This window comes from Leptodactylus fuscus, chromosome 5 (assembly GCF_031893055.1).
Source record: "Leptodactylus fuscus isolate aLepFus1 chromosome 5, aLepFus1.hap2, whole genome shotgun sequence".
Classification (NCBI taxonomy): Eukaryota; Metazoa; Chordata; class Amphibia; order Anura; family Leptodactylidae; genus Leptodactylus; species Leptodactylus fuscus.
In genome coordinates, this window is record NC_134269.1 from 197,389,983 (window position 1) to 197,416,487 (window position 26,505).

The 26,505-nt window shown below is 38.2% G+C and overlaps 1 protein-coding gene across 1 annotated transcript; it reads left to right on the forward strand.

The window, feature by feature from the left end:
• Positions 1-1,052: 1,052 nt before the first annotated feature.
• On the forward strand, positions 1,053-19,649 carry GABRA6 (gamma-aminobutyric acid type A receptor subunit alpha6). Its single transcript, XM_075274992.1, has 9 exons — positions 1,053-1,340; positions 1,527-1,645; positions 1,961-2,028; positions 5,172-5,392; positions 6,750-6,832; positions 9,841-9,984; positions 13,480-13,632; positions 15,164-15,417; positions 19,281-19,649. The coding sequence occupies exons 1-9, from the start codon at positions 1,300-1,302 to the stop codon at positions 19,569-19,571; spliced, it is 1,374 nt and encodes a 457-aa protein (XP_075131093.1). The 5' UTR covers positions 1,053-1,299; the 3' UTR covers positions 19,572-19,649.
• Positions 19,650-26,505: the final 6,856 nt, after the last annotated feature.

Below are 26,505 nucleotides of genomic sequence, written 5' to 3' on the forward strand. Positions count from 1 at the left end.
CTTGGAAAGCCCCTTAAAGGCTCTCAATACTGTCAGTTTCATTCCACCAAATTTATTGAGATTCAAGGCTTATTCATATTATATGAAGTTTATATATCTATTATAACATTCATAGATCCATAAATATGGAGAGTTTCTAGAAGCTCCAAAATTCTGGCTCACCCTGACTCAAATATTTGGTACAAAAATCGAGACAAATATGTGGCATAAAACCAGTAGACAAAATTGGTAGACAGTAATCTTAATTTGCAGGCTGTAAGGAAAAAATATTTGGCACACGCATCAAAGACTCTACAATTCTTGGCATAACATAAGCAGAAAAAGATCATCTCTCGCGTAGTGAGGCAAATACGCGTCGCACGACAGGAATTTTTGGCGCACAAAATAAATTGTTGTAAATTCTTTACACCATTTTAAACTTGGTCTACTTTGAACAGGGAAGCTGCGCTAGATTGGTTCTTTTCTGTTTCATATACGTGTCTAATCCGCGCCCATTGTGGGGCGCATTTTTCAAAAGTGTCTAGCCTGTCGTATTTTCTTTTCTTTCTGGTGCACGCGGTCCATAAATAGGTCATAAATGCCGTACAGTGTGAATAGTGGTGTAGATGTAGACAGAAAAGTGTCGGGGTTGGATTGATATCCCCCACAGTGTCTAGAATTGATCTCGTTCAAATTTCCCATTTTAATAATTTTATACTACTACGGGATAATGACGAGTTAATATCACTTAAGAAATAGAAAAATAAATTCTAAAAATATTAGTATATGTAGAATTATGGGATATGCCGAATTTATAGCCACTGACTAATCTGACAACCTGTAACTGAAAAATGTTCAGATCTTTTTATTTTATTTCTTACAATGAGAATACAACACATTACAAAATGAATCTATAAATTTAATTCAATGCACACGACCGGAGCAAGGGCCATTTCTTTATCAGCGAGATACCGTGGCTTGTCCAGATTTCCTAACGGGTCCCTGCTAATTCTATGCCAAAACTAGCTGTGGATATCTTCCTTCTAATCTCCCATAATGCCTCATTCGATTATTGTCAATGCTCTCCAACCGTGTACTGTCCCTTCAAACATCTAATTCCCTCGGCTGAGCAAGTCAGTGGAGTCTTTGCATTGCAAGGGAAATCAAAGAGCAAAAAGGGGGAGAAAACCTCCATCTGCACATCACACTTCTTCATCAAAATCTAGATGGATTATTGAAAAAGAAAACCTATGGCATGTGAAGCTTACCAGTGGTGACTGGTAGAGAGATTTTACTGGAAATTTTTATCAGCACCGAGGCATGGCTTGGCTGATCTTCTGGATGTATTACATTGCTTTATGGTAAGAAAACTTAGATTAACTTAAGATATATAGTATACAGTATCATGCATGCTTAAATATTCTAAAGAAACTGGTATGAATTCATTAGTGAATAAATGAATGAGATAGATAGATAGATAGATAGATAGATAGATAGATAGATAGATAGATAGATGTTGAAATAAATCTCTATCTATGTGTTCATAGGGCAAATAAAGGTTTTGGAGACTCTTCTGCCAATGATAATGTTTTCTCTGAGAATATCACACGCATCTTGGATCGATTACTAGATGGCTACGACAACAGACTACGTCCTGGATTTGGAGGTAACTTAAAAGTATTGATATGAGTGCAAAATACTGTTAATATACAGTTAAACAATTATATATATATATATATATATATATATATATATATATATATATATATAGTGTAAACGTTTATGGTGAATATAGTGTAAATATATAACTCAGTGTAAATATATAAATATAAGTGTCAATATAAATGTAAATATATAAATCAGGAATATAGTGTAAATGTAAATAAATAAATAAATTCTGCACACATTTTCCAATAATGAGCCATTAATTTACATACAAATCACGTAATTTCATTACTAACAGAATGTAACATTTTTTCAGGTCGTGTCACTGAAGTCAAAACTGATATCTACGTCACAAGCTTTGGCCCGGTGTCAGATGTAGAAATGGTACAAGTTTTATTTAATGGTTTACGTTTTGTGTGTAATTGGGTACGAACGCATATTGTAGTCAATACTTGTAGTTATTGTGTTATCCTTGTATTTTACAACACAGCGGCAGCGCTTAAGGAAACTCATTAGAGCAGATTACTTAGTATAATCTCCTCGTCATTATATGCTACAGAAGGTATTTGTGCCCTATTTCTACAAATGCTTTATATTTCGAGACCAAAATATGTAAACGATTGCGTGATAAAGCAATGATAGTCTTTGTATTATGGTCGAAATTTTTTTTGTTAAAATTGGTTAGAAATCTAATATTTTCAAAGTTATTGTATTTATCAAACTGCCTAGATAATCAACAAAATATAATTATAGACCAATTATAATATAATATATAATAATACAGTATATAAGTAATATATAATATGTAATATCAAATAAAAAATAATAATGTATATGTAATATTTAAATAATAAGAAAATCTAAAATAATATAATCTAAAATAATATAATACAAAATAAAAATCTTGACTTGAATGGACATTCAAGTCAAATTTTTATTTTTTTATAAGAATTTTTATGTGTGTATTTTATGTATGTTATCTGTGTATTTTATGTGTGTATTTTTTATGTATGTATTTTTTGTATTAATACATATATGTATTAATACAAAAAATTCTTATAAAAAATAAAAATTTTACTTGAACATCCATTCAAGTCAAATTTTTTTTTTTTATAAGAATATTAGCACAAGTTTTTGGTAATATAGTCTGACTACCTGCATGTCATGGCTGAAATAAACCATTGATTTACTTTTTACTTAATGTTGCTTTCAAGTTTAGATTGTGGTAAATTATATTTTTTTATATTATAATATTTTTATGTATAAAATATAATATATAAAATATTTTAAAATATAAAATATATAAATCTAAAATATAAAAAATATAAATATAAAATATATATATATATATATATATATATATATATATATATATATATATATATATAAAAAAAAATCTACCTTGAACTTACAAAGTCCTCAAAATATAGCTATATTGATGATCAGTTTGGGCTGGGGTGGTCTACAACTTCATGGATGACGTGACATATAGTCATGTCATTCACTTTAAGTCCATAAACATATACGTTACACTACACAATGATACATGAATGGTTAAAGCAAGCAACAAGTGTTTTATAAGTCTAGCAGGCCTGGAATGTCTGAGTTTACGGACAATTGAGAAGTGCCACATCCATCCCATTAATTATGTATATTTTGCCTGATAGATGTTTATCTATTCATTTAGAAATAAGGGGGTTAGGTTATCTTTAGCTTTATGTGCAGCTACTTTAATTGAAATCAGTCATTCATGAGATCTACCATGATCACAGAGGCCATATATACAAGTGGTGGGAGATACAGTATTATCAATGCATCAATGATTACTATCAGTCACTGACATTTTCCACATTGGTTGGAGAAATCTGTAATTATACTCATTATAAGCTCAAACACTGATCCATCATAGAAAGAAAATGCGAAATTTTGTGTCTGTTCATCGGCGTAACTTGGAATTTATGTTAGTGGATAAGCCTTTGAGCACAGCTATATGGTAAGGGTTACAAAAATATTAATTTATAAACAAGGAGGTGTTAAGTCTTGTGAATGCTAAAAAAAAAAAAATACAATATAGGTATAGAAAAAATAAGATCATAAAATATAGACAAGGAATTCTTATGGTTTTTTTTTTTTTTTTTTCCAATGGTATCCAATGAGAAAGAATGGACTGATGTTTGGCTTTATCAATGGTCCAAATTCATGCCATAAAAATTTAATTTATATTATGTGTCTCATCAAATAATACACGAGCAAATATGGTTCTAACTTAGATATTGTTGCATTTGGAGAAAAACTAATGCTGCAAGTTGATCAACATATGGTCACTTCTGTTGGAAATACCAGCCTAATCATCCCTCAGTAGGTCAGTGGCGTATCGTGAGTACAGCTCACCATGTACTGGCATACTATACACTGTCTACCAATAAGAATTTGGACACCTGTGGTAAAATAGAAAAACAACATTTATTTATATTCAATAGTTGGTAGACCCCAGCAGATGTGTTTCCTTACAGATGGTATTGATCGACACAATACTCCCGGATGGCGGTTGAAACTCCTGGTGTATGTGAGCCGTCGGTTGAGTGCGGTTTCTCTGGCCAGCACTCGTCTCGTCTCTATCTCCCAGTTTCGGGAGTCTGCCAACTCGGGGCACATTGCGACAATCACCGTTCACCCTCCACTTTGTAATCACATAGGCCACTGTCTATTTTGGGTAATTCAGTTTGCTTGCTATATCGACCATTTCTTTGGTACCCGACAATTACCCCTATTTCGAAATCGGACAACTATATTGAACCGCGGAAGGTGAGACACCGCAGAAGTCTTCATTTGCATGGGTGTCCAAATACTTATTGATAGACAGTGTAGATCAGTGTCAGGTAAGAAACCATTGCAGAGAACTTCCCATTGCCATTGGAAGAAACAGTGAATAATCTGTCAAAGGGCAGGAGCAGAAATAGAAGGACTTCATAATGACTTGATCTTTGGTGTAGAACCAAAATGTTTCCAGACTGGCACTATCTTTCCAACATAGTTTAATTCCATGCTAAAAGGATCAGAGTCAAATGAAATTCTATAAAGTGTTAGAATTATATCACCAATTGTATTATATTTGATTAAATTTAAAAATTTAAAATTAATTTGATTAAAAAGGTCAACAGTTATCAAAGCAATACATATAATAAAGATGGTTTGTGGATTTTTTTTTAGCAATTTTTACATGGTATTCTCCAAGTATTATATATTTGCCTATAATTATCATACAGGTTTCCGTTTGCTAATTTGCCTTAGAACATTCAAGCCATCTTGTACTGCTTGATTAAGTTTTTGTTCAGCGAGACGTTAAGTAAAAGGCTCATCCCCCCTCCCCCTCTAGTAGCTTTTTTAAGTAACTGCTTAATAGTAATAGGATTAAAATCATTAAGCAGTGACAGAAGTGTGGCTAACATGCTAGTTAAGTTGTCTATTAAATTACTGGGTCTGGTGTTTTGGCCTGAAACCTTTAATGGTCTTAATTTTCCTTTTAGGAATACACAATGGATGTTTTTTTCCGGCAGACGTGGATTGACGAGCGATTAAAATTTGACGGCCCCACAGAAATACTTAGGTTAAATAACTTAATGGTCAGTAAGATCTGGACGCCAGACACTTTTTTCAGAAATGGGAAAAGGTCAATCTCCCATAATATGACAACCCCCAATAAACTTTTCAGAATCATGCAGAATGGGACAATCCTTTACACAATGAGGTGAGACAATTACATTTCTAACAGTGTTCTCTGTCTGCCTTGGAATCATTTGTATATATTTAAAATGCAATATTTTGCTGTTTCCATTTGACATTTTCACGTGGCACAGAGTAAATCACCCATAAATGTCAAAGCTTAACATGATGTTCAACTTTCGTTGACCTTGATAATTGGTGTTAAAAGAGAGAGCAAAACTAGGTCATCTGGAAGGCATTAATGTTATGGACCACCAATTAATAAATGTATAAGGGGGGAATGATTAGAATCAGTTATAATAGAAAATATACGTACATTGACAGTCACAGACCGTCTTGGCCTAATGGTTCTATGTTTTGAAAAATCAAGATTTTAAGATAAGATAAGATAATCCTTTAATAGTCCCACAGTGGGGAAATTTCAGTATGTTACAGCAGCATAGTAATATAGATACAGGATAATACACAGTAATATATTACAGACGTAGACACACATATGCTGAGAAGAGAAAATATACTAGGCATCCATAGCAGCTAAGGAACGGAAGAGAAAGAAGGAAGTCTTCATAGTCATAATCGTTAGTTCTCTGTGCGGAGTGATATTCTCTTGGACTGATGTAGATTGTACAGCCTGGTTGCGGTTGGAAGGAAGGACCTGCGATAGCTCCTTCTCACACTTGGGGTGAAGCAGACGGTTACTTACAGTGCTGCCAAGTCCCATCAAGGTCCCATACATGGGTGGGATTTGTTCTCCCGCATGGAGGTCACCACGGACAGTATCCTTCTGTCACCCACCACCTGTACTGGGTCCAAGGGGCTCCCCAGGACAGAGCTGGCCCTTCTGATCAGCCTGTCAAGTCTATTTCTGTCCCTGGTTGATATACTGCTCCCCCAGCAGGCCACACCGAAAAAGTTGGCTGAAGCAACCACAGAGTTAAAGAAGGCCCTAAGAAGTGGCCCCTGGACTCCGAAGGCCCTCAGCCTCCTGAGCAGGTAGAGCCTGCTGTTCCCCTTTTAAGATTTACTTAAAGTTTTTAACTAAAAGTCGCATATTTATTATGGATAGAGATAAGTGAACTCACTTCCAGTTGATGGCTCTGAATAGCTGAATAGTGGTACCATTGTCTCCCTGTATTATGTTCCATTTACTGCACTGCTGATGATGCCAACCAAACTTAAACAGCTACCACCACACAGTCAGATATGTCCGGCAGCCTAATCCATCATATCAATCCATGCCATACTGCCACAGCTACAAGCACTCAAACATACTCTGGAACTAAGGTCAATTAATATTGAATACTTGATACTTTCTGTACTGTACAATACAAATATGGCCTAATACAAGAATAACACCAATTCCATTATTATCTTGGTTCCAGGTTGACAATCAAAGCGGAATGTCCAATGAGGTTAATGAATTTTCCAATGGATGGGCATGCATGCCCACTGAAGTTTGGCAGTTGTAAGTAAGATTGATGCAACTTAACCACTTTTATACCAGACCAATTTTTGGTCTATTTTATGTATTTTTTAAAAATATTTTCTTTACATTTTTTAACCTTGTATCCCCATAAGGTCATAATATACATTTTCTTTTTTTAGGGAGGCTGCTTTCTCCTTTAACTAGGGCTGGTACATTTAGACCCAGTTACAGGAGGAATGCAGCCTCTATAGAGCTGACTTGGGTCCTGTATGACCCAGCAGCTCTCATAAACTCTGATCCAGAAGGATAACGTGACCGCCGGGGGTGAGAGGAGTGCCGAATCATGGCGGCACTCATAGCTGCATATACAGCGCTCATTGAGCGCTATATACATAGCGATCAGGGATAGCATGGACAATAATAAACCATCCCTGCCTTGTCTAGGGGAGCTCCGGTTGTAGTCACAGTCGGCTCTCCGTTTCAGCAGCTGCTTGATCTTGTTCAGCTGCTCTAATATGCAAGGATGTATTGGTACGTCCTTGCAGAACCAGAAAGGGACCGCCCAGATGTAATAGTCTATGGGCCATCTGGAAGAGGTTAAAGTGAGTCTACCATTACCAAAATTGTTTGTAAACCATTTATATGCTATAGAAGTGCTGGTCAGATCCCATAATTTTGAAAGTACAGTAGTGCACAAAAGTTTCAGGCCAGAATGAAAACGGCTGGAAAGTAAGAATTAAAAGATTAATATAAATCGAATTAACATTTCATGTGACCACCCTTTGGAGGAGGAGTCCTGGAAGTAATTATATGGCTCCCTAAGTGCCCTGATCTCAACATCATCCAGTCCGTCTTGGATTACATGTAAATACAGGAGGATTTTAGAAAACCTACATCCAAAACTGTGTGCAAGTGTACCTAAACTGTTGCACAGTACTATATTTACAGTAGACAATTAATATAAAATGTATTGCTAAATTTCTCCTATGCAGCTCTAACTGATAGAATTTGATACCTGCAGCCACCACTAGGGAGAGCTCTGTGTACTGGAATGAATACACCCAATGGAAGCTGTGAATATCTCCTTAGACTGAGCTCTACCTAGTGGTGACTACATGAATATTCAGTGAAACGGATGGAAGGCAGGAGAAGAGGATCAGTGCTGGACCCCCTTCCCTGACCTCATTGCAATTGAGTGGTTTGATATTAAAAAAAAATAGTATGTTTACTATTCCACTAATACCCCCTACAACAGCATATATAAGATGTTAAAACAATTTTGGCGGTGGTAGACTGCCTTTAAAAAGTAAGGACTATGGCATAATGATCTATAATTAAGTGGTGCAGATTAAAGGGGTTTTCTATCCCCTATTGCACGTTGCATGCCGATGACCAAACCACAGGATAGGTCATCAGTAACTGATCTGTGGGGTCTGACACTTTCACAATTCCAGCTGTTGTGGGTACAGAAAGAAGCTGCATTGGATGGGGAGTGGATGCAAACTGCTCCTATTCAATAAATAGGAGTAAAGCTGCAATTCCCTCGTAATACCAGTATGGGCTCGTTCACATCTGCGCCCGGTCTCCGTTCTGCAGGTTTCCATTTCCTGCCCAAAACAGAGGCAGGATACGGAAACCTGCAGGACTCTTTCTCACCCATTCATTTCAATGGGTGAGAAAGCTGTCCGTCCGTGAGCGGCGGTGAGCGTTTTATGCTCTCCGACGCGAAACCGTTTTTTTAAATCCGGACACAGAGTCGGACATGCAGTACTCTGTGTCTGGATTTTAAAAAACGGCTTCGCGGCGGAGAGCATAAAACGCTCACCGCTGCTCACGGCCGGACTCGGTCTGTGGTTTCCGTCTTCTTGCATGCAGAAGACGGAAACCACAGAACGGAGTGCCGAACGTAGGTGTGAACCTAGCGTATACAGCGCATAAGACTAGAACGCCACACCGATTGCAGACTGCATCCATTCCCCATCCACTGCTTCAGGGCATTGGAACAGCTAGTCTTTATGGGGTGTTGGTTTTGGATATACACAGATCAGATACTGATAATGTATCCTGGGAATAGGTCACCTCGCCAATATCAAACAGGCACCTCACAACCGAAAATCCCTTTAATGGATTATTCTTATGCACATAAGAATTATTTTAATCATATTTTCCAGTTTATGTTCACACTGGAGTCATGACTGTGACTATGACTATGCTTACATGGTATATCTTCATTTTATTAGAGAGAATAATGCATCATAGAGGCATTATGAGCAAAGCTTAACCAGATTAAGTTCTGGTCACAATGGAACTATGGCTTTCATTTATAGGATCCATGATGGATATGTAAGATTAGTTGAGATAAATCAGATTAGGTGAGTTATACTCTGGTATGATCCTTGTCCTTATAGATGTATAAAGGATCCAAGAGGAGGCTAATTTGGATCCAAGAGTGATCCACTTACATTATAACAGACTTGTACATTACAATATCAGTACATTGAGTTTTAGTTTATATTTGTCCATGGGGTCTCAAGTGCCAAGCTAAAATCTACATCCTATTAATAAAAGCAAATATTTAGGAGAAAGCCAAAGGGTAATTTTAACAAAGTTTTTTTTGACTGTATAGTCCATTGTCATACGGTACATATAGGTACCGAGGCTATACCAATTAGATTGCTTTATCACATTTGATCATTGCCCATATTTATTTATTTATTTTTCTTAATGTAGATTGTGAGCCCCATTTAGGGATCACAATGTACATCTTTTTTTTCCTATCAGTATGTCTTTCTAGAATGGGAGGAAATCCATGCAAACACTGGGAGGACATACAAACTCCTTGCAGATGTTGTTCCTGGATTTGAACTCCAGGACTCCAGCATATCAAGGGCACCCTGTTGCTCCCTCATTGCCTATATTTCAACATTTTATTTTTTTTGTTGCAAAAATACTCATCCATGATGTATTTGTATTAGAAGAATTAGTTAGAATTGTATTAGCGACATGTTGTATTTCTTAATATCAGTATTACTATTCCTTATACACAGACGCCTATCCCAAAAGCGAAATTATTTATACATGGAAGAAAGGTCCTCTGTACTCAGTTGAAGTGCCTGCAGAATCTTCAAGTCTTCTACAGTATGATCTCGTGGGACAAACTGTGTCTAGTGAAACTATGAAGTCTAATACAGGTAATTTGAAGGGAATCTATCCCAAAAAGTAACTTTTTTTAAAAAAAATAAAGCCTGTTATGTGTATATAACATATCTATCTATCTATCTATCTATCTATCTATCTATCTATTTATTATCTATCTCCTATCTATCTATTTTATTTTATTTTTTATTTTTATGGTAGAGTTGGAAGGGACCTCAAGGGCCATCGGGTCCAACCCCCTGCGAGTGCAGGTTTTCCTAAATCATCCCAGCTATATGTTTATCCTATCTATCTATCTATCTATCTATCTATCTATCTATCTATCTTCTATCTATCTATCTATCTATCTATCTATCTATCTATCTATCTATCTATCTCCTATCTATCTATCTATCTATCTCCTATCTATCTATCTATCTATCTATCTATCTATCTATCTATCTATCTATCATCTATCTATCTATCTGTATAAACTTTAGTTTTAGTACATTAAAAGTGTTAAAAGTGTGTGGTCAGGATTACAGAGCAAGTTAACCCCTTAATTCCATGATGAGAAGCAGCTCAGAGATAATGGCTTTCATTAATAATAATAATAATAATAATAATAATTATTATTATTATTATTAGAAAATATCCAATCAGAAACCCGAACATATTAGAAAAAATATTGCGGTTTCAGGTTTTGTTTTAATTAAGAAATTAGATAATGCTTTTGGTATAAACAATAAATATCCCAGCATGAAATCTTTTTTGCTACTAATCCTCTTTAGTGATCCTGCAATACAAAAATAATGCAATATTGATGTGTGTGTGAAGTGGATATTAATACTCACAGATGCACAGGCTTTCTAAATATATGACAAACAGTATGTAGGCTTTGCCTGTCAAGATGTGCATTTTAGATATCTGTCACTCTATGGCATAATGTCTCCATGCCTATATCTCATTAATGTGCATGCATATGACTTGTTATGCAGAAGTCTCCACCACATTCTATGGTATTATGTAGCTATACTACTATGGAAGCATTGCCCTTTAAAATAAGTGTTATACAGGTCGCCATATGGTGTTCCTCAAAGTGCCTATGACTCTGTATTATAGAATCACAGAAATTCAATGTGCGATCATTGGGTTGGGTCAAGGTTCTTTCGTGCCTAAGACAGCTTAAGATAATGAATACAGTAAAATATATCACTGGACATAAACTCTTGTATATCAATATAATATAACCCACCCAAAAATAAAACATAGGAGAAAAAAATGACAAAACCATATATCATCTTTATTAAAGTATAAGCAATAAAATAAAATTTCGATTATCACACAATCATGTTCACCCATGGAAATAAATAGAATCCAAAACTAAAAAGCAAACAAAAAAAATGTACATAGTCCATGTATCTAAATACAACACAGTACTATTATATACAGTCAAAAATAATTTGCAACCACAATACTCATCCTTACTTATGTCTTCACACAATATATTACCCCCACTGCTTCCACACAGTATAAGGTACCATTGTGTCACTACATAGTATAGTGTCCACTTTATTCTCCCGACACAATATATTGCCCTATAATTCCCCACATATTGTAAAATGTCTCATTTTGGCCCCATACAGATGTGTCTTCCCTAAGTGGTCCCTTGGCTCAAAATGTCCAGATATGCAAATTACAAGTTAAGCTGCTTTTCTTAACACAACATGATTTTGTGACATGTTCACTTAAAGTGATATGTTAACTATCTTATTTGTGTCTATGTATGACCAACCATTGGGGAAAGGAGAATTGAAACCTTTCAATGCTTATGTTAGCATGTCAAGAAATTTTGTTGAATACATTTAAAGACAATCTGGAATCTTTAACCAAAATGGCGATTACTTGAGTGTGGACCTAACTGTAGTATAATGCTCCCCCATACAATATAATGCCCTAGTATGCCACCAGATACAGGATACTGCTCCATTATAGATGTCAGTGGGTGAGGACTTTGGGAAGCAAGAAGTGAGCATGGATTTATTACGCAACAATCTCAGGTTCCTAGACCCTCTCTGCTCCAGACGAGCCAGCTAGAATGTCTTGTGTGCACCGGTGCACACAATGGCAGTGCAATGCTGGTGCTGCCATGCTGTGCGATGTTGGTGCCTGGTGTGGATAAGACTTCAGAACTAGGGTTGAGCCGATCCTGAAAAGTCAGGATCGATTTTAAAATCCGATTTCCGATCATTTTTCATTCGAACCCAATCTCGATCCCAATTCCGATCCCAATGCAAGTCAATGGGATTTTTTTTATTAATCGGAGATCAGATTTTAAAAGCAATCCTATTCACTATACAGCATGGAATCTAACAATTGTTAGAATCCACGCTGTGTAGTGAATCACTAAGTAGCCAGAGGATTTTTTTTTAATCCTCTGGCTACTTAGTCCCCCCTGGTGTCCACTTACCTCCAGAGATGGCTGCTCCGCTGCTGTTCGCCTCGCTTCCGCTCCAGCTGCAGTCTTCTCCTCCCTTCGCTGCCCCCTCCCTGCCAGGTTAGGAGAGTGTGGGCGGGTTAGGAGAGTGTGGGCGGGTACTGGGAGGGGAGACGTCACGTTTCCCCGCCCTGTACCCGCCCACACTCTCCTATCCTGCCTACACTCTCCTAACCTGGCAGGGAGGGGGCAGCGAGGCAAAGAAGACTGCAGCTGGAGCGGCAGCAAGGCGAACAGCAGCGGAGCAGCCATCTCTGGAGGTAAGTAGCTACTAGAGATGCTACTTTAGTCTCCCATTAGAATGAAAGGAGGCAGCCGGCGCGCAGTGGGTTAAGGCTGTGTGCCGGCTGCTTCCATTCATTCCTATGGAACCGCAGCGGAGCCTTCACACTGAGTAAATGCTATATACTCAGTGTGAAGGCATTGTGGGAAATACTACCGATCTCGATCCCACCTAAAAAGATTGTGTTCGGAATTCCGATTGCGATCGTGAAATTTTCTCGATTGCCGATCGGAATCCGATTTTTTCCGAACACAATCGCTCAACCCTATTCAGAACTTCAGAGATCAGCGAGTAATCCATAATCACCGCTCATTCCCTGAACTTTATGGAAGTCTTACAAAAATGCTTATTGCACCACCCTCCTAGTCATAGGTGGAGAGGTGGTGCTACATACATTCACCTATCTTCAGACTACCTTTCATCTCAACCTCAGTGAAGGCCAGTGCAGACTTTTTTTTTCTTTGTAACATAACTTATTCGTATTTACAACATTTGTATGAAATTATTAAAATCATTGTGGCTTTATATTTCTCATCAACAGGTGAATATATTGTAATGACGGTACATTTTCATCTGCAAAGGAAAATGGGCTATTTTGTGATACAAACCTATATCCCTTGCATAATGACCGTCATTCTTTCCCAGGTTTCCTTTTGGATCAACAAGGAATCTGTTCCAGCCAGAACAGTTTTTGGTATGACTTGTGTTCAATGGTATATACATCATGTCCATGTCATCTCTCATTTGTCTTCCATCACTTATTTGTTGTAGGTGAATACTCTCAGCAAGTTGTGTTGTTCTATCTCCGAAGAAAAATAGGGTATTACATAATCCATACTTACATCCCATGCAGCATGACCGTTGTCTTGTCTCAAGTTGTGTTTTGGATCAACAAAGAATCAGTCCCAGCAAGGACTGTTGCTGGTATGGATCTTAGACTAGCTATATACCTATGCTAACCATTTGCTATATCAAGAGAATCATTCAAATGCTATACAGAAGTTCAAAAACATTGTTTATTTTTCTACCCAGTCCATTGGCAGTGTCTAGAATTGTATCTAAGTTCCATTAACGTAAAAGGAGTTCTAGAACCAGATACAGCCTATGGAAACAAATTCCAGAACAGAAGGCTCCATCCACTGGTCATCAGTCATGATGACCTCCAATTCAGAATTGAACCCTTGTGTTTACATACAAATAATATAGCTTATTATAATCTCTTCTACAATATTTTCTAGTGAAGACAAGTATACAAATATGTGCGCCCCAGCGGTAAGACCTGCATATATTTGACACTTATGGTATATATACTATATATATGGTAGATAAGCCAGATATATCAAAGATGGAAATACCTCTTTAAGAATAAGCAGCTGTGAAAAGAAGGATACCCGGCACCCATAGTAATGTCCTCAGAGAGAACTTACTAGTCACAGTTGCAGCTCTTACTCGGACACCAGCCTTGAACAAGGTGGTGGGAAACGTGAATAATACAGGAAAAAACCCTGGGAAAATACAGAGCACTACTAGGGAATGATAGATTGCCAGAATAAATTAAACAAAATTGTAAATTTATTGGTTCCCATAACAGTAATAAGGCAACGCATTTCGACAATGGTCAGTTGTCTTCATCAGGCCAATAATAGCAGAACTTCCAGAGCATGGGAACCAACAACCGAGATATTGGTTCCCATGCTCTGGCAGTTCTGCTGCTATTGGCCTGACAAAGACACCTGACTGTTGTCGAAACACGTTGCCTTATTACTGTTATTGGAACCAATAAATTTCCTACAGCATGGTAAGCGACATCTCAACATCCCGGTTGTCGGTTCGCATGTTCTGGCAGTTCTGCTACTATTGGCTTGACGAAGACACCTGACCGTTGTCGAAAAACATTGCCTTATTACTGTTATTGGAACCAATAAATTTACTAGAGCATGAGAACCGACATCTCAACATCCCGGTTGTCGGTTCGCATGTTCTGGCTGTTCTGCTACTATTGGCCTGATGAAGACACCAGACCATTGTCGAAACACGGTGCCTTATTACTGTTATTGGAACCACTAAATTTCCTAGAGCATGAGAACCGACATCTCAACATCCGGGTTGTTGGTTCTCATGCTCTGGCAGTTCTGCTACTATTGGCCTGACGAAGACACCTGACAGGTGTCAAAATGCGTTGCCTTATTACTGACATTGGAACCAATAATGTTACAATTTTATTTAATTTATTCTAGCAAGCCATCATTCCCCAGTAGCGCCCTGTATTTTCCCATTTTTTTTCCTGTATTATTCTCTTTAAGAATTAATATTTTATCATAGTCTCATTTAAACATTCATTCGTTAATTCCTCAATTTCATAAACATAGGAATTATTTTAACACTTTTTTTTTAATGGAAATAATTCAATCAGTTAATGTAAATCTGTGTAATTTTTCTTCATGTTCTTTTGCAGGAATTACAACTGTTTTAACAATGACCACTTTAGGCATCAGTGCTAGACATTCCTTCCCAAAAGTGTCCTATGCCACGGCCATGGACTGGTTCATAGCTGTTTGCTTTGCCTTTGTCTTCTCGGCACTAATTGAGTTTGCGGCAGTAAATTATTTTACCAATCGACAGACTCAACAGGTCATGATGAAAGCAGCTAAAGAATCTGCGCTAGCAGCTGTAGCGGTAACCGCAGCAGCCGAAGGAGAGGTTGTCACGGTAAGACTTGCATTCAATTTTCTTAAGAACTTGTTTGTAGAAATAGAGCCATTGAAGATGTGGTTACTTGATGAGACATAACTTAAAGCTTCTGGGTCCCAATGCAAAATACAGTAACATAGTAATATGATATGATATGAAAAAAGAAACAGGTCAAGGTCAATCAGTTGAGCCTAAAATCCTACCATTTTAACACCAAGTATGTTAAGTTTATTACTAGAGATGAGCGAACAGTAAAATGTTCGATATTCGATATTCGTTTCGAGTAGCCCCTCAATATTCGACTACTCGAATCGAATATCGAACCCTATTATAGTCTATGGGGGGAAAATGCTCTTTTCAGGGGTAGGCAATATTCGATCAAATTACACTTACCAAGTCCACGAGTGAGGGTCGGGCTGGATCCTCCAAGAAGTCTTCTCCCTGCGCAGCGTCCCCGTGGCATCTTCTGGCTCTGAATTCACTCTGCCAGGCATCGGGCCTGGGCAGAGCCGACTGCGCATGCCCGCACTACGAGAAAATGGCCGCTTACAGTCAAAGCAGCCATTTTCTTGTAGCGCGGGCATGCGCAGTCGGCTTGCCCAGGCCCGATGCCTGGCAGAGTGAATTCAGAGCCGGAAGACGCCGCAGGGAAGCTGCACGGAGTAGACTTCTAAAGGTAGGAGAAGAACCAGTGTTGATTGGCCGACTGTATAGCATTCGGCCAATCAATGCTGGTTCTGTATCAAACTTTTCCATTCGAATAGCGAGTGGTACTCGATCGAGTAAGAGTATTTCGAATACCGTAGTATTCAATTGAATACCTACTCGATCGAACACTACTCGCTCATCTCTATTTATTACCCATCTGCAAGGTTATTAATAAACATAAAAAATAAAAGGGAAGTATATTAACCTCTGTGTCAGGCCTGGTTCACATCTGTGTCAGTAATCCATTCAGGTCAGTCCACATGGTGACCCCCCTGAACGGACTACGGAACGCATCGGCAAGTGGTGTGCAGTGAAAGCACATGGACCCATAGACCCATATACTATAATGGGGTCTGTGTGAATTTCCACACGATCTCCACACGGAACATGCGGACAGAAAATTAGTTCACGATCCACTTTCCTGTCCACATAACTCGTACAGACACCACACGGAAAGCACACGGACTTCATTACAGTCTATGGGGACGGTGATCATAGTGTAAGGTCAGCCATATATATATACCTTAAATTATTTTTCACACTTAGTGAGATCTAGCACTGCTTTAGCTCATACCAGAAATTCAAACAGATGTAAAGTATAAAGTTATATATTTTGATTCCGTCACATCTGATTTCTTAAGAAGCACATAGAGGCTACAAGTTTTTCTTCAGACCATCTGTATTGTAAATGAACTGTACAGCATAGAATAGAAATAAAATTAAAGATTTATGTTCCCTATACTAGGGCAATTAAACATATACATTTTGTTTTCTTGAATTATTCATTTACACAAATGCTGAAAAAGCAAAAGAACAGCAAAAAATTTAATGTACGTGGTTTGTGCTATAATGCTATAATTATATGTTTATGTTTAGAAATATATTTCTAATTATTTATCATTTATATTTATATTAAATTTATATTTATAATAATGTTTATATTATAATTATTAGAGATGAACTGGTGAAATATTCGAGATTCGATATTCGTTTCGAGTAGAGCCTCAATATTCGACTACTCAATCAAATATCAAATCCCATTATAGTCTATGGGAAAAAATGCTCGTTTCAGGGAAAACCACTAATCGACTAAAGGAGAGTCACCAAGTCCACGAGTAGAAGGAGGAGAGTGTTTAGGAGGAGCGCTGTGCAGTTAAAGCGCATGGACCCCATTATAGTCTATGGGGTCCATGCGCTTTAACTGCACAGCGCTTGCAGTTGCGCTGATAAAAAGTAAGCTCCCTCGTAACCTGCCAGCTCTCCCAACTAGCAAAGACAAGCCTGCGGCAAATTAACGCTGGTTCTGCAGCAGGCTCATCCTTACTAGTCAGGAGAACTGGCAGCTTGCTGTTACGAGGGAGCTGACTTTTTTGTCATAGGAATGCATTGACCAACGTTGATTGGCCAGTGTACAGCATTCGACCAATCAATGCTGGTTCTGCTGGAGGCTCGTCTGTGAGAAGGAGGAGTCTAAGATCGGACCACAATGGAGACTGCTGTAATGTTTGTGTGTGATGGTGCAGCCCCTTCAGCAGCGACTCTTTGGTGCCATCTCTATAATCCATCCCTGTCAGTCACAACTGTTGTTTTCCCTCAGCAGTTTGGCTTTCACTTTTCCCCATTATATGTATAGGGCCTAACTTTGGGGGCCCCAATCTCATGACGGGGGGACGCTGGCCAGATGTAAAGTGCGCAGTATTCTGCTCCAGTGCGTGGAGATGGGACGGGCCAAATTTCACCCAAATCAGGAGAGAACTGGATTTGTATAGAGCAGACTACTACAGATTTTGTGTTTTATATATATAGATATAATACAGTATATTATATTAAGAATTTAAAATGAAAGCAAAATAGCACTGGGTGAACAAGAATAAAATGTTTTTTGTAGCAATGTTATTATTATTATTATTATTATTATTATTATTACCACATTTATTTTTATCCTTATTTTTCCTTATTGAAGCCAGTATGAGACTCTATTGCTCTATGTGCATTTTGGTCCACAAAAATGAAACGGAACTATGGACCACAGATGGTTTCAGGGCCGAACATGGCGAATAATAATCAAAAATAATGAAGGCCAGAACACTCCTTTGGCCTGCCAAACAATGCAATTAATCATCAGCAGTCACTTCTGAACACTGCAAATAGACCTGGAACAACTGAGATCACTTAATTAAAGAGACAGTTGGCTACTTATTCAACAATTTACTGGTAAAATAAGACAAAAAAGAATGGAAATTTTAGTGACCGTCTGTATGAATATTCAATATTCATTTCTCATTGACAATAATGTGGAAAGTCATTGTCACTCGATTGTTTGTTATATACCTAATAAAAATAAAAATATTAAAATTAAAAAAAAATTTAAAAAAATGTGGAAAGTCATAAAATTTTATAAAATCAATGTTTAAATAAAGTAATAAAAGTAAATACAACGTAACTAGAGATGGGTAAACTGATAAGTCATGAATTGGGTTTGACCTGAATATTTAATTTTTTTAATTACAAAAGGGCCATTTCAGTCAGGAGAAGGCTGGATAGAAATTCCCAATAACAGTCCCCCTATAATGCAGATATGTCTTTACTTTGAGGAGCTCTCATCTTCTTCCCACTCTCTCCTTACATGTCTATGGCAAAGATTGGAATTGTAGCAGAAAGAGGGAAATAAGTAAAGAAACAGAGCATTTTATTAGCTTAGAGGGGTTTTCCCATCTCAGTGTTTCATTAATTTTACCTGCAGTGTCTGCTTTGTACTCCCTGTATTTTTCTCCGCCCTCCTACCTCTGGCCGAATGGGACACAAAACACTTATTCAGATCAGATAATATGCAGATGCTTGTACAGAATGGACTCTGTGCTATCTGTGTGTTTACATAGAGAGATTGTGAGTGACATCACTTGTCCTATAGGACCATAGTTACAGCAATGCTATGTAAACAGCGGGGGAGGAATAAGGTCACATAGCAGGCAAACAAAGCAGCATTTCTAAAGTAATATATTTAGGAAAAATCTTCCATTTACATAAGCTATCAGTATAGATAGTATCCTTGAGATGGGACAACCCCTTTAAATATAGTGTAAAGTTTATTATCTATTTATTATCTATTATTATTACTATAGATTTGTGTAAAATGTCAATTATATAACTAATACTATGTACTATGTCTACAGCATTCTGATTCCAACTGCAACTTGAAGAAAAGAATCAACTCAATGGTCTCTCAAGGAAATGTGTCACTGGACGACAACCTACCATCGTATGATGTATCTTACTGTCCGCAAAGCGGTGCCCCACCTGCAGACTTTTCACAGTTAGGAATGACATCAAGCCATTTAAGTGGAACTAGTAAAATTGACCAATATGCGAGAATATTGTTTCCAGTGGCATTTGCGGGATTTAATTTAGTTTATTGGGTTGTTTATCTTTCAAAAGACACAATGGAAATAAGTAGCAGTGTGTGAAAGGAGTTTAGAGAATTCAAGGTAAGCAGCTGTGTAAGCACATTTATCTCTCACGTTTATCGTCATATTTAATTCATTTTGGCTAAGTTAAAATTATATGGAGCAAGCAAGGAAAAACAGAATTTTTCATTGAACTGTTCTTGACAAGATTGGAAGGTTAATTCACACAAATGTTCATTGGTACCTGTCTAAGGCCTGGTTCACATCTGCATTCAGTATACTATTCTATAAGCCTGTATGGGGACCCCTGAACAGAATACCGAACGCATTGGCAAGAGGTAAACTTCTGAAAGTACACAGACCCCATGAAGTTCGCACGAGTCATGCGGACAGGAAAGTAGTTCATGAAGTCCTTTCCTGTCCGCATGTTCCATGCAGACACCACATGGAAAACACATGGACCCCATTATAGTCTATGGGGTCAGTGTGCTTTCATAAGCTCACCGCTTGTCAATGCATTAGGTATAGAGATGAGCGAACAGTGAAATGTTCGAAGTTCGATTCGAGTAGCCGCTCAATACTCGACTGTTCGATCGAACATTGAGCCCCATTATAGTCTATGGGGAATAAATACTCATTTAGGGGGAAGCCACTATTCGACTCAGGAGGGTCACCAAGTCCACTATGACACCCCAGGAAATGATGCCAACACCCTGGAATGCAACTGGGACAGCAGGGGAAGCATGTCTGGGGGCATCTAACAGCAGAGCTGAGTGTGCAGCAGGGTTCAGCGCACACTTAGCTCTGCTTCATCTCCGGTGCAGCAGTGGTGAGCGCATGGCCAGCACTGCTACATCTTGGCATAGGAATGCATTGACCAGCGTTGATTGGCCGAATGCCATACAGAGTACATCATTCAGTCAATCAACGCTGTTTCTGCCGGAGGAGGCGGAGTCTAAGATCGGTCCACAGCAGTCTCCATTCTGATCCGATCTTAGACTCTGCCTCCTCACAGACGAGCCTCCGGCAGAACCAGCATTGATTGGCCGAATGCTATACTCTGTATGGGATTCGGCCAATCAACGCTGGTCAATGCAATCCTGTGGGAAAAAGTCAGCTCTCACATATCACAAGCTGACAGGGATCCTGACCAGTTAGAGCCCCAAAGATCTGGGTGAGTGACATTCCCACCTAAATGAAGGTAATCCCTAGCTAACCCTGCCAGTACATCTATCCCTGTCTCCCTGCACAGTTATTGGTGCAAAAAAAGCACCAGGGAAGGTGGGAGCGGAATGGAATTTTTTTGTGAGTTTGCCACCTGGTGTTTGACTCGAATCAAACATCTCGAACAGCCTGATATCTGATCGAACATGTACTCGATCGAACGCTGTTCACTCATCTCTAGTTAGGTAATCTGTGTGTGTGTGTGTGTGGGGGGGGCTCCATGCGGATTCCCCGAACGGAATACCGAACGCAGATGTGAACCAGGCCTAAAGGTTTACAAAATGGGCGACCGATTTTTAGGGCTACCATATAAAATGGCAAATGGGTAGAGCATCTGGATTGACTACCATGTCTATCTAGTTCTCCAATATGCATATTTGTGGGCACCTAGGGAATGATCCTATATTTCACCCCAAGAAAAACTATCCATTGATTGTTAAATATAAGAGAACAATATGATCTATACGCAGCCTCTCAAGCCCTTACTGGTATTTATTGACTTTATAGGGAAAAAGGAACAAAGTTCCAACTGGAAGGTATTCATCACATGCAATAAAATAATCCATGTTAGAAACAAAGGTTTGCCTCATTATATGGGGCATTTTTATTGTATAAATAATCCTAGATAGCCTTTATGCACCATCCGGTGGATACTGGGTAGACATCTATCAAAGTAATATGCATAGAGCATGTCAATCCATATGTGAGTCATAGATAACAAAAAATTAAACACTGAGTTATGCCAAATCACAAGGTCAAATCTGCTGTGAAAAACAATGGTATAAAAAAAAAAAGTTCTAGTTATAATGTGAATTCACATTATAACTGGAACTGTATCATGACAGTAATTATTAAATAACAGAAAGTATATGAATTACAGAAGGGAATTACTGTAAAATGAAAGACTCACACAATTAAATGAAAAAAAAAAAATGAAAAATTTATTATACTTAGCTCCAGTGAAGGGAATTGTTCAAATTGCAGTGTGGGGAGACCCGTCCACCGTCTTGTTGCCCAGAAAAATAAAATCAGCAATATCTGGACCTAACCCTAACCCATAAAAAACATATACACAGTGGTCTCACTCCAACTGGTTTGAGCTGACTCCCTTTAGCTAAACACAATAGACCCAGAGGTGTCTGGTGCCAAAGGTGGATAAGCACTTCAATGGGCGAAGGAAGATAAATAAACACTTCAATGGGCCAATAAATATACACTTCAAAAGGCCTCTACCCTGAGGACATCCCCCCAAAAAAAGGTGAACCAGCTGGACTGTCGAAAACTAAATGTCATATCTGTATATAAGCCATATTACACTGAAATGAGACATAAAACTTGAATCCTTCTTACAGTGATGTATTATGCTTTTTTTTTTTTTTTTAATAATCCCTTACCTCATCATTTTAAGAGAATTATAAGAAAGAAAGAAAAAAAAGAGGCCAATGAACAAATTAAATTGGCAAATTTAAAGAATGATATCCGTCCTGTTAAAAATATAGTGATTTTTGGTTACTGAACACAAATTTTATATTTTTGTAGAAGTAAGATAAACATTTTCTGTGTTTACACCTTTTTTGCAAAATGATTTTATCATTTAATCTTCTCTCACTTGACCAATTGGTAGGTTGGATTAATAATTGTATCAATGTATTTTTAATTTTATATTTCAAGATGGTAAAGTTACATTTCTATCTAAAGTATTCAATAACATATGAATTAAGAATGTTGCACTTTGTTATAAGTCAATATTATATTACTTGTATGTTGCATTACATCAAAACATGGCAACAACACTAAAACTAAACACAGGAAAGGATTAATAAGTTGATTCATTCTTATCTAGTGCTAACTAATGTGAAAATCACTTGAAACTGAACAGGGCTGTTTTTTAGGATTCATATACTGCGGACTAATACAATTTGTCAACTGCTTAAAAAATGGGAGGTTTTGTAAATTATTGTTGGTAAGTAGAGATGAACGAACACTAAAATGTCCGAGGTTCAAAATACGATTCGAACAACCACACACTGTACGACTGTTCGAACGGATTTCGAACCCCATTATAGTCTATGGGGGAAATGCTTGTTTCAGGGGTACGCAAAATTCGATAAAATTATACTTACTAAGTCCATGAGTGACAGTCGGGCTGGATTCTCCTTGAAGTCTTCTCCCGGCGCAGCACCCCCACGGCGTCTTTTGGCTGGAATTCACTCTGCCTAGGCATTGGGGCCTAGGCAAAGCCGACTGCGCATGCGCGGGCATGCCGTGCATGCGCAGTTGGCTCTGCCTAGGCCGGATGCCTATGCAGAGTGAATTCCAGCCGGAAGACGCCACGGGGATGCTGCAAGGAGAAGACTTCTAAAGATAAGAGAAGAACGTTGATTGGCAGAATGCTATACATTCTGCCAATCAACGCTGGTTCTGCATCAAACCTTAAACTTCGAACAGCTAGCAGTGTTCGATCGAGTATGAGTATTTCGAATATATATTCGATCGAATACCTACTCGATCGAACACTACTCGCTCATCTCTATTGGTAAGTCATTAAAAAGCAACATTATAAGATCAATGGAACAGGCCGTAGTGGTAGTCTAAAAACTGCATTCTCTCCAAAAAGTAGATCTCTGGTGTCTGGTCCCCACCAATTGGATATTGACACCTAAGAGTACAGATGTGTCCTAATTTGCCTCCTATAAGATAACACTATGCTAATGGATATGTTAACTATCTTATGTGTGTCTATATGTAGCCACTCTATTTAGGGTAGGGGACAGGATTGCGGTAACATCTTCCCATCATAATTGGTCCTGATCTGGTCATCAGTAATTTAGAACTGGAAAACTCCTTTAATTATGCATGTTGTAGGTCAGACCTATGACAGGGTAAGTGCCTATGCAGTTCCGCTAAGAATAGAGTCTATCAAAGGAACTTTTATTGTTATAACTGCCTGAATGTTCTTAATATCTCAACCATCGATTTCAGGAATAGAAAAGTGATTAGGTCTTCTACACTTCCTAAAAATCAAGGTAGCTTGTGGTGCCTTAGTGCTCCCCGAAAAATGTTCAAGAATCTCTTGTTTATGTATTGCAACTGATCCACAGACTTGTGTTCATGCTACTTCTCTTGTCTGTCCTGCTTTGCCCTGTGCGGACGTCAGGAACATTTGAGGACTTCACCAGTTAATAGTAATACTTTGCATATTATCATTTTCCTACAAAGGAAACTCACTGGATCATTAACCAGTAGACAGTTTTACCATTTCTATGTTCAAACCAGCAGTGTGTTGCGATCTTACATTGGTCTCCTCTCTGAGGTCCACCAGTAATTCTTTAGGCTTTACTTTAGTTTCCCTTAAACTTTAGTCTGTATGTGCAGATTTTAAGTTTTTCCCATTAGTTCTAATCTAGATCTAGAGAAGCAATAATAAAGACATCGGTATGGTGTAGAGTTATGAGTTTGCCTTAAAAACTTTAATGATGTTTTGGTTTTTTGTTTGCATTTAATACTGAGAAATGTTACTATTCTATTATCAATGTTTGCTATAAGAATTGTAATAATCATAATAAAATATTTAGTAAATTTTCATGTCGTGAATTCATTTCCATAACAAAAGCCAGATATCCCAGAGAGAAGGCAATGATGGTTTATTAAAGGTAAATACATATTGTACTACCAATGTGTACACAGGGTTCAATGAATACTGTATGTAGAGTTATGCCATGATGCTAATTCCCGCTGCTCATGTGAACTGAGAGGGGATGGGAGGTGCAAGATCTGTTAGGTTTTAGAGTACCTAGACCAGCTATACCTCCTGTAACTGGGGCTAATGTATCAGCACCGGTTACAAGGGAAATACAAAAAAAAAAAAAAAATTCTCCCTAAGGTCTATTATGACTTTAGTTGGGGACTTATGTGTAGAAATAAATTAATAAATGCAGACTCAGAAAACACAAAATTCCAGTAATAGCAATGTGCTGCTGAAAGCGTAAAATCTTTTATTGGTTAAATGACAACGTGTTTCGACACCCAAGCTGGTGTCTTCATCAGGACACCTGGTGGTGGTGTAATGAATAGCAAGCAAGTTTTTTATTCCATTATAAGTTAATAAATAACACACACACAAAAAAAAGAGAAAAAAAACCTAAAACACCACATTTTGTAGACACAAAACTATGTGTCACCTACACAAAAATTATTGTAACACAGAGGAAAAGCTAATAAAAACATGAAAATGTTTCCCAATATAGTCTCACTGGACTCAGGGTTACAGGACAGAACCATACACCTCCTTTCACTCCATGAAACTGCACTGCAATGCAGGAGCTGCAGCCTTTTATGGCCCAGTGATGAGCTAAGGATCTACACCTGGGCTGAGGCCTACTCCAGATCCACCCTGGACCACACATATGTCAGAAACCTGGGGCTGATCTATCTGGACTCCAGCACTCTGTCTGTCACCTTCTCACAATGAGTCTGAGTATATTACCCTATACAGGTAGTCCTCAGGTTACGATGGTCTCGGGTAACGACGTTTTGTAGTTACGACTAGAGATGTGCGAGTAGGTCCTTGCTAGTCGGGAGTGCTGGCAGCTTGCATTTATGAGGGAGTTGATTTTTTTTCATAGGAATGCATTGGCCAGTGTACAGCATTCGGCCAATCAATGCTGGTTCTGCCCGAGGCTCGTCTGTGAGGAGGCAGAGTCTAAATTTGGACCACAATGGAGACTGCTGTGGTACGATCTTAGACTCCGATTCCTCACAGACGAGCCTCTGGCAGAACCAGTGTTGATTGGCCGAAAGCTGTACACTGGCCAATCAACACTGGTCAATTCATTCCTATGAGAAAAAGTAAACTCCCTCGTAACAGCAAGCTGCCAACTCTCCTGACTAGCAAGGATGAGCCTGCTGCAGAACCAGCGTTGACTTGCCGCAGGCTCATCTTTGCTAGCTGGGAGAGCTGGCAGCTTGCTGTTATGAGGGAGCTGACTTTTTCTCATAGGAATGAATTGGCCAGCGTTGATTGGCCAGTGTATCAGCTAATGGCACGGGCCTTAAAACTTTATTACAAATGCAGGAACTTTCTCTGATCTGGTACTTGTCCACCCAGCCAGGATTTTGTGGCCAGGTTATCAGACAGAAGCACCATGTACAGTACATAAGAAGATAACTCGGCCACCATAAGGTATTCATGACTGGATTTAATTACTTATATTTAACTTTTAATTGTCTAGGTTTTAATTGTCTTTTCACTTCAATATGGTTATGCTCATGAGAAAACCACTTTAAATATCTATTATGAAAAGTGAAAGCAACAAAGCTAATGCTAAGAGAAGTGCTAGAAAGGTGTTAGAAAGATGTTAGCGGTTTGACTAAATTCAGGTAGTCTAAGCTCGAATTTGTAAAATGAAGTTGTCCTCATTACAATAAAATGTCTCCCAAGCCAATAATAGTGCTGTGGAGAGAATTTAGAAATATACCTTTGTGGCCACAGACTGAATAAGCAATGCAGATATTATTATTTTTATGGATATGCAAATCACTGTGTAAGTTCATCTCAGGCAGGACGTGATTTACCAGAGTTGCCTACAGAGAACTGTGAAGCAGAAAATGTCAACCATTGTCGAAGAGGAGAAATTGGGCACCGATTCCCGAGGAAGCATTTACAAGTGCACTTCCATGATGCACGTGTTGGCTAATTTGCATATCCATAATTAGTAGAGATGAGCGAACACTAAAATGTTCGAGGTTCGAAATTCGATTCGAACAGCCG

Coding starts and splice junctions, on each gene's coding strand:
- GABRA6 (XM_075274992.1), top strand. CDS start 1,300: ATGGCTTGGCTGATCTTCTGGATGTATTACATTGCTTTATG. Junction 6,833..9,840: donor CCCACTGAAGTTTGGCAGTT/GTAAGTAAGATT, acceptor CCTTATACACAG/ACGCCTATCCCAAAAGCGAA. Junction 13,633..15,163: donor CCCAGCAAGGACTGTTGCTG/GTATGGATCTTA, acceptor GTTCTTTTGCAG/GAATTACAACTGTTTTAACA.